Source organism: Gracilinanus agilis, chromosome 5 (genome assembly GCF_016433145.1).
Source record: "Gracilinanus agilis isolate LMUSP501 chromosome 5, AgileGrace, whole genome shotgun sequence".
In the NCBI taxonomy this organism is placed as follows: domain Eukaryota; kingdom Metazoa; phylum Chordata; class Mammalia; order Didelphimorphia; family Didelphidae; genus Gracilinanus; species Gracilinanus agilis.
The window spans coordinates 24042298-24052160 of NC_058134.1; the positions used below are offsets into that span (position 1 = coordinate 24042298).

Below are 9863 nucleotides of genomic sequence, written 5' to 3' on the forward strand. Positions count from 1 at the left end.
GAAACTACCACACCAATGCAACTACCAACAATTTGGAAATTGGTCTTGATCAAGGACACATGACAAAACCAGTGGAAATGCGCATCAGCCATGGGTGGGGGGAGTGCGGGGGGGGCGAAGGGGAAAGGAGGAGCATGAATCATGTAACCATGTTAAAAATGAATATTAATAAATGTTTAAAAAAAAACTGAGAGGTAGAGATTGGAAAAATTTGAAATATTTGCCTCAACTTTCCATTGAGTTCTCTATGTATTTGTTTTACTTCAGTATTTCATTTGTACAAGAGACACCTTTAGTAAGTAGAGTAATTTATAAATTTCTACAAAGTAAAAAACAAAACAAAGCATCAATAAAATTTAAAACAAACAAACAAAAATAACCTTAGCAATAAAATGGGTTTGTCAGTTTTGTTTCTAGTAAACCCATGCTGGCTAAATAAACCTGATTGATCGCTCACTTTGAAAGCCTTTCAGCAAGTCTGACATTGGTTTCATCCCCTTTATTCAGAAAAGACCGAATATGTTTTATTTCTTCAAGGGGTCTGGACTTCTTTCAGCCCTAAGAAGTACATCTGAAAAGGATCTGAATGTTCCCGGCATCTGAGATGAGTCTAACAATACTTTAAACCCCTTGAATAAGTGCAATGATCAAAGAAAGACAAAATTATACTTAAAGGCCAGAGACTGTTAGAACATGGTTATATCTCCATTGAGGGAGATGTCATTTTACATATATATAATATTAGAGCATATCATATATAGCATACATAATATTACATTTGAGTATGTATACTATATAGTGTATATTATAACAGTATATACAGTATATACAATATTATATTAGAGTACATATAATATGTATTATACATAATATATTATATGCAACATTATAATAGAGTATATATGATATGTAGCATATATAGTATATTATCACATATTTAATATATAGTACATGTAGTATATATGTGCTATATAGCATATATGATATTATATATACAATATATCATGTATAATAGCATATATGATATATACAATATATCATGTATGATAGCATATATAATATTATAGTATATATAATAGAGTATATATCATATAATATAGTATAGTATATAGTATACATATACATATATATATATATCGTATAGCCCAATTAAGTTCCCATTGGCCCTTTCAGCTCCTCAGACTGCTCATTTATATTGAGCTTGTAGTCACTCAATCTAAACCTGACAAACCAAAGTCAAACCAAGAAGAGCAAACTGGGAAGGAAATAGGGCTTTGAGGTGGGGTTTGCTCACAAGGGAGATTAGGAATCAATACCAGAGAGGGACCCAGAGCCAGGAGTCAGATACTCGGAGATGAAAACTGAGCAGGCATCTAATCAGACTCTACTTAGTCACTGTAATTTGCCTTCTTTAGGGTCTGGTTGTCTTTGGATGCTGAAAGACTGCAGATGGGATTGTTACACTTTTACTTGTCCATCATAGAACTAACGGGAAAGGAGCTGTAGATGGGGGACCAGAGAGGGGCTGATGCTGCTCTGGCTTTCATAATGGGCAGGAAGGTCAATATCATTGAGACCATTGGGCAGGGGACTTGATGCCAGTCCCTGGTGGGGACAGAAAAAAATAGCAAGAATCATTAAAGGAATAGTTTATAAGTACTTAGAAAGGGATGAGAGGCCAGCATGCTTTATTAAAAATATGGCATACTCCACCAGATCCATTTCCCTTTCCAATAAACTTAGCAAACTTGTGCTGAAGCAGCCTAGTGTTAGTGGATAGAGAGCCAGCCCAAGGACAGCAAAGACTTGGGATCAAGTTTGGTCAAGTTAAAGTTTGACACATATTGGTTGTATAACCCTTGGCAAGTCACTTAACTTCCCATTGCCCTGGGCAACTCACTAAAGCTATAAATTATAGAAAAGGGGCAACTAGATAGCAAAGTAGTTAGAGCTCCAGGCCTGGAGTTGGCAGGATCAGGGTTCAAATGTGACCTGAGATACTTCTAAGCTATGTGACCCTAGACAAGTCACTTAACCCTAATTGCCTAGCCCTTGTTGTTCTTTTGCCTTAGGACTGATTCTCAGAGGAAGGAAGGAAGGAAGGAAGGAAGGAAGGAAGGAAGGAAGGAAGGAAGGAAGGAAGGAAGGAAGATCTTGATATATTGATTGAAGGTCTTTTTCTCTAGGGATTGTGTATTTGTCTTCCTTTGAATGCCCAGCACTCAGCTGTTGCCAGATACAGTTTAGTGCTTAAACTTATTATTGTTCATTTAATTTAGTTGTGTTTGACTCTCTCTGACCCCATTTTGGGATTTTCTTGGCAAAGGTACTAGAATGGCTTACCATTTCCTTCTCTAGCTCATTTAACAGATGAGGAAACTGAGGCCATCAGGAAGTGCTTTGGCCAGGGTTATACAGCTCATAAGGATCTGAATCTGGATTTGAACTCAGGCCTTCCTGATGGCAGGCCCAGTGCTCTATCCACTGGGCCACCTAGATGCCCTTATGCTTGTTGACTGACTGAATAACTGGTTGTCCCCATGATATTCCAAGTCCACTCCTCTTTCACTAATAGCCTGGAAAGAAATGGTATGAACCCACCACAGTTGAGGTCAGCAAGGAGTCTAACAAAATCTCTCCCTCTTGCCATTGATGGGGACTGAATGATTTCCCGGCTGGGTGTGTTTGGAGCTGATTGAGCCCACAGAATGCTAATGAATGGATTAATGTCAGCCTGAAGGGAGTTCTCTATTGAAGCGCCCCGGGGCTCTGTCCTTGGCCTGGTTCTGTTCAGCATTTAAATCAATGACTTAGATTAGGGCATAGATGGGGATTTATCAAACTTGCTGGTGACATAAAAGTGTGGAAAGGCTGGCCAGTACATCCAATCAGGGGCCTGAGATCCTCCAAAGGCTTCTACAGGCTAGCTTAATGAACTGAAGCCAGCAAGATGAAATTAGAAGGGGAAAATGCAGAATCCCATGCTGAAGGGTTTTTTTTGTTTTTGTTTTTAAATCAATGGCACCAGTGAAGGATGAGAGAGATATGGCTGAAAAGCAGTTCCCATGGAAAAAAAAAAAAGGCTTGGCTTTGAGTAGACTGCGAGCTCAATATAAATGGGCAGTGTGAGTGGCTGAAAGGGCCAATGTGAACTTAAGTGGGCTGGACTATGGTCCTGCTGTACTCTGGACCCATCAGAACATAGTTGGAGTATTCTCTTCCCGTCTGAGCCATGCATTTAAGGAAGGACATTAATAAACTGGAGTAGGTGGGAAGGAGATCAGCCTGGATGGTTAGGGGACCAGAAACCATCCTTTTAGAAAAAACTATCAATTAAAACACCTGCTAATATTTTGGCTACCAAAAGAAAAAAAAAGACTTGGAAAATCGGGAGCAATATTTTGTTCTTCAGTTGTGTTTGACTCTTTGGGATCCCAATTTGAGGTTTTCTTGGCAGAGATACTGGAAAGGTTTGACATTTCCTTCTCTAGCTCATTTTCCAGATGAGGAAACTGAGGCAAACAGGATTAAGTGACTTGACCAGGGTCATATAGCTACGATAGTGGAAAGGTTTGCCAATTCCTTCTCTAGCTCATTTTCCAGATGAGGAAACTGAGGCAAATAGGATTAAGTGACTTGGTCAGGGTCACATAGGTAGTAAGTGTCTGAAGCTGGATTTGAATGGAGGAAGATGAATCTTCCTGACTTCAGGCTCAGCATTGAATTTTAATCCATGTAGCTACCCCAAGGAGCAATATAGCAACAGCCTTGGAAGACAGATTTGTCAGGACCAGAGGATGAAAATGACAAGAGAGCCAATTTGGGCTTAATGTAAGGAACAACATTCTATGAGAAGCATCTAAATGTGGAAAGGGCTGCCCTGAGGAGTAGTGAGCTGTGCATCTCTGGGCATTTTCAAGGAGACTGAATGGCTACGTGTAGGGGAGGGTATAGACCAGCTCCATGCTTTGGGTAAGGTTTCCACTAGCTCACTTTATTATGTTAAACCCTTATCTTCTGTCTAAGAATGAATTATAAGTACAAATTCCAAGGCAGAAGAGCTTTGAGGGTTAGGCAATGGGGGTTAAGTGATTTGCCCTGGGTCACTATGTCTGAGGTCAGATTTGAACCCAGGACCTCCCTTCTCCAGACTTGGCTTTTGATCCACTAGCTGCCCTTTCCTAGCTCACTTTTCCAAGCAGCCAGGCAGCTTTGGTGAAGTTCAGCCATTACTATAGTAGTTTTTCCAGTCCTATTTCCTGTTCCTCCCTTTCCTATCAAATCAGTCTCATAGCTGCCTCTCTTGACTCTACATCCAGATTCTTACAGATAGACTATATTTAATAAATGCTTCATTTATTCGGTGTATAGGATTGTATAGCTAGGACTAGCAGGGACCTGAAAGCCCCTTCCTTTTACAGATGAGGAAATTAAGGCTAGCATAGGTTAAATGATTTACCCACAGTGACACAGCTATAGAGTTTTCCATTGATTCTAGTAGCCTCTTGGCTTGCCTTCATAGTCTGTCTGGATTGGGGCAGCAAGAGGGGGCTGGTTGGCTCAGTGGATTCAGTGTTAGACCCAGAGATGGGAAGTCCTGGGTTCAGATTTGACCTCAATTGTGTGACCGTCCTTACTGCTCTTCTGCCTTGGAATCAATTCCTAGTACTGATTCTAAGACAAAAAGCAAACATTTTTAAGGGGGAAAAAAATGGGAGCAACATTCTCTTCCAAAAGATTTGTGTCTTTTCCTTTGTAAATGTCTAAGGTAGGATTTGAACCCAGGTCTTCCTGATTTGAAATTCGGTGCTCTAGCCACCCACTCTTCCATTAACAAATATTAGTTGAAGTTAATTGAATTTATATGTAAACTGGGATTTTTGTCCCTAGAATTTTAGTGTGTGAATCTTCATAAACAAGAAATGTATGAAAATAGCTCAGGAAAGCATGTTCTTAAAATGGAGAGGCACATTTTTACCTTCTGTAGTGAAGCCTTGACAGGCAGCAGCATTGTGCAGGCATCTGCCCTCTGGGTTAATGGAAACTCTTTATCTTTCCTTCTTCCTCAGCCCGAGTTTGCTAACATTTGCTTTTGGTACATTCCACCAAGTTTAAGGACAATGGAAGAAGGACCCGAGTTCTGGGCTAAGCTGAACCTGGTGAGTAAACTGAATTTTGTTTATTGCTAGGCCTGTTGGATGATTCAGTGGCCACTGTGTGCTAGGCACTGTAAATAAATCTCTTTAAGATTGGATCCTGGGGGCAGCTGGGTGGCTCAATGGATAGAGAGCTGGACCTGGAGAGATGGGAGGTCCTGGGTTTACATTTGGTCTCAAACACTTCCTGACTGTGTGACCCTGGGTAAGGCATTTAATTCTCATTGCCCAGCCCTTACCACTCTTCTGCCTTGGAACCAATATATAGTATTGATTCCAAGATGGAAGATGAGGGTTGAAAAAGGTGGGGGGGGCAGCTAAGTGGCTCAGTGGATTGAGAGTCAGACCTAGAGATGGTTTGTTCTGGGTCCAAATTTAGCTTCATACACTTTCTAGCTGTGTGACCCTGGGCAAGTCACTTAACCCCCATTGCCTAGCCCTTTCTGCTCTTCCATCTTGGGACCAAAATGCAATATTGATCAGACAGAAGATAAGGGTTAAAAAACAAATAGACTTCTTCATCCTGGGAGTGCTTCTTCCTAAGTATAAGAGACATGATCCATGGTCAATTAAGAAGGGATTGTAACTATAAGAAGGACAAGAGACAATAAGCCATGCAGAATGGGGAAAGGAGCACTTTTTGTGACTATTCAGAAGCTTTCCTATGGCTTCTCAGTTTAAATTCTTCTTTCTTCCCTAATATTCTTTGGGGAAAGATGGTGGGAACCCCAGAGTACCTGCTTCTGCAACAGGGGATGGTGGAACAGAGAGGAGATCATGAACATTCTTGGGATTTAGGGCTCAGAGGACCTGGCTTTGTAGATCAGGCATTCCCAGTAACTTATTCCAATGAACCATTTGGTTCCGAAGACTTGTCCCATCAGTCTCCTTCCTGCTGACTCTTCCTTCCCTCTCCCCCCAACTCCTGAGGATACCTGGTGGGTAAGATGAAAGGATATCTGGCTCCTTTCTTTCCCTCCAGCCCCTATTCACCAGCCCTTTCTCCATACCCACTGACCCACTCTAGCCTTTGGGGAAGTCTAAAATTCATTGAGAGAACACTGAGCAACTAACTTAATCTACCTATGCCTTTGGGAAAGGTGAGAAAGGCTCCCAGGGACAGCACTAAGGACACATTTAGGAAGGAGAAGTCATTGGGCTCCTTTTCATTGGAGAGTCTTCAAGCAAAGGCTAGATGTGCACTCTTTGAGAAGATCATGGCAGGGTCTCTTTTCAGTTCTGGTTAGATTACATTTACTCCAAACAAGGGTCCCCTTCAATTCAGGGATTCTATGATGATAATGATGATGATGATGATGATGATGATGATGATGATGATGATGATGATATCTAGGCTTNATGATGATGATGATGATGATGATGATGATGATGATGATGATGATGATGATGATGATATCTAGGCTTTAAGACATAGAAAGTTCTTTCCATATATACACTATGCCATTTAAGCTCTATAACAACTTTGTGAGGTAGGAGCTAGTGTTATTCCCATTTTACAGATGAGAACACTAAAGATGAGAAAGATTAAGTCATAGGACTTGTAAGTGTCTTGGGCAAATTGTGAATTAGTCTTTCCAACTCCAAGTCCATCACTCTGTGCATTATGGCGCCACCTAGTTGCCTACTGTGATCTTCAAAGCAATATTTCCTTGTCACAGCATATTGACTAAATTCCCTGATAATCTCATTTGCAGTGCCACTTTTTACTCAAAAAGCGTTTCTCAAATTTGAAAGTTTATCATTTTCATCATTTATACATGACTAATTAAACTTCTTTCGCTTTAATATAATGGACATGGACATTATCTAAATACTCTACTTACTATCAAAACTGGTGGCAGATGGTGAAGCCTAGAAACGATGGATGGAATTCACTGCGTCCATGTCTAGACAGAACATTCATTACCTATTTCGGGCACTTAACACTGTCCTTGGGACTAGTCTTGCATTATCGGCAGATAATGCAGGCAGAGAAGTGCTTAAGAATACATTTCTGATGGTAAGCAACCCATAAAAAGAAATCAGAATGGGAGGACGGGAGAATTTAATCGTGATCTTCCTGCTAGCATTTTTCACTTTGATGGAAAGCTGCTGACATTTTGTGGGGGGGCGAGGAGGGTAGAAATGCTTTGAGCTAAGAGAAAAACCAGTGCTTCTTTTTTAAGACTAATATTCCATTGTTAAGAATAGTTAGAATCTAGTCCAAAGAAGTAGAATTTGTGACATAAGAGAAGCAAGTAATACTGCAAGGAAGTAAGCCTTGATATTTCCATTTTCTCAGTTAGATCTGTGAGTTCATTGGGGTAGGGAAAACCCTGATGAGGAAACTCCCTCTTCCAGTTCTGACTGCCACTTTTCCTATAGTTAATAATCTTGGAAAGTGGCCTAGAGCAGTGGTATAAGCTTAGATAGAAATAGGACTGCTAAGCTGTACATTAGTATTCTGGTGATCAGCATGTGAACTTAGAAAACCACATATTAATCTTGTCTGTGTTCTATTGGATTTTTTATTTATTTTGAAAAAGATTTCCCAATTCCTTGAAAGTGTTGAAGGCTAGCCTAGGGCAACCATAGGGGCCATGACTTGCCCAGGGTCCCACAGCCAGAAAGTATTTGTAAAGAATAGAAGTTGGCTCCAAGACCAGCTTTCTGTTCCCTCCTTTACAGTGTTTCTCACAGAGAACTGACATTAAAGAGAAAAAAAAATAGAAGACACCTAATAAAAGCAAACTCCATGAGATTTTCTTCTTCTCAACCAGAACCTTTTAAAAACAGCTTAAAAACCATTGATTCAATAAACATTGATTAAGCACCTATTATGCATGATGTTCTAGGGACTGGATGAACTATAGGACATACTCTAGCATCTCAAGTATTTGTCCAGCTAGGGTGCTTTACCCAATAATGGCACAGTGGGTAGAATGTTAAACCCTGGAGTCAGGAAGATTTAATTTCAAATCCAGCCTCAGGCACTTACTAAGTGTGTGACCCTGGGCAAGTCACTTAATATTGTCAGTCTCAGTTTCCTCACCCATTTGGCAAATCATGCTAGAATCTTTGCCAAGAAAATCCCAAATGGGGTCATGAAGAGTCAGATACTACGGAAAAATGACTGAACAAAGCTAAAAACATTCAGACTTTTAGAACACCCTATAGTCATATTGATAAACCTATTGAATGCATGCTGGAAGGGACTGCTCCCTTCTCCCTCTCCATTTGAGGACAATTCTTACACCACCCATCCCTCTGCCCAGCAGCCCCATGGGAGCACTTCCTCTTTCTCATGTCTGAGTGTAAAAGAGAGGGGCTCACATGTGGCATGAGGATTGTAGTTTGGGCACTCAGTCTCTAAAAGGTTCTCCATCACTGCTTCATAGACTACAAACTAGGATTTGATTGGTGCCCAAAGCCAGATACTAAGTTTCAGAGAGGGAAAAGGCTAGAATTTCACTTGATTTAATTTATCAGTGATTTATTAAGTAATCTACTACTGGATCAGGGACTATCCTAGGCACTGAGAATACAAAGACACAAATAGCAGTCCTTGTCCTCAAGGAGATGAGGACAGAGAGCATTCCATTTCTTGAGGTGTGGAGCAGGAGATGAAATATAGTATGTTTTGGAACATCCATTCAACAGTTGTGTAGAATGAGGATTAATGAAGGGAGAGGGTGGAAAACAGGAGTCCAAGTTACTATTGTATTGGTCCAGTTGAGGATCTGAACCAGAATGATAGCCAAGTAAATGGAAAGAAGGGAAAGGAAATAAGAGAGAGCAACTGGATAGTGGGAAGGGGGAAGAAGGTTAGGGAAGATTTGAGGAATCTGAGACCCTGAGGGAGAGTGATGTCTTCAAGAGAAATATGGAAGTATAGAGGAGAAAAGTAGGTTTGTGGAAGAAGACAATGAGTTCTGTTTTGGACATATTGAATTTGAGATGTCTATAGGGCATATGGTTGAAGATATTGAACAGATTGTTGTTTGGTCTAGAGAAGTTGGGCTGAATCTAGTAATATGAATTATAATGGGGATGTATGTAAAGTCCTCTGCTTGAATACAGATCCAAATACCCAAGAAAATGATTGCAGAGGCTCCATTTTGTCTGGAAAAGATCTGAAGTTTTTAGGGGACTTCAAGCACCATATAAATCAACAGTACAAGATGTCAATCAAGAAATACAAAAATAATAATAATGATGATTTAATAAGAAGATTTAGAGACACAGTGAATAGAGAGTTGGCATCAGAGCCAGGAGACTCTCCAGGCTTGCCTCTGACAAGTACCAGTGGCAACTTGACCCCTGAAGTCCCTGAGAAACTCTAGGACTAAGGTTGTTGTAAAGAATTTGCCAACCTACAATGGTAGAAGGAATGTCCTCATCTGGGAGTTCCTCTGCCAGGAAAATCACAGTTACGGTATTGATTAAGAGAGTCATGATGTCTGGGGCTAGGGAACTGTTCATCTCACTATATATGGTCTTGGTTAAACCAAATCTGGAGGGTTCTGTTTGGTTCTGGGTCTTGCATTTTAGGTAGGTACATTGATATATCAGAAACACCTAAAAGAAGGTGTCAAGAATGATAAAACATCTTGAGATTGAAGGAGGAGGAGGAGGAGGAGGAGGAGGAGAAAAAAGAGAAAGGAGAAGAGGAAGAGGAAGAGGAAGAGGAAGGAGAAGGAGGAGGAG

The 9863-nt window shown here is 40.5% G+C and overlaps 1 protein-coding gene across 1 annotated transcript in view; it reads left to right on the plus strand.

Moving 5' to 3' along the window:
• Window positions 1-9863, plus strand: part of GADL1 (glutamate decarboxylase like 1) — a 175606-nt gene that overhangs the window by 94082 nt on the left and 71661 nt on the right. Inside the window, exon 13 of the mRNA XM_044678287.1 lies at window positions 5070-5159. Coding sequence (XP_044534222.1) covers window positions 5070-5159 — 90 coding nt within the window. The remainder of the gene's footprint in view (window positions 1-5069; window positions 5160-9863) is intronic.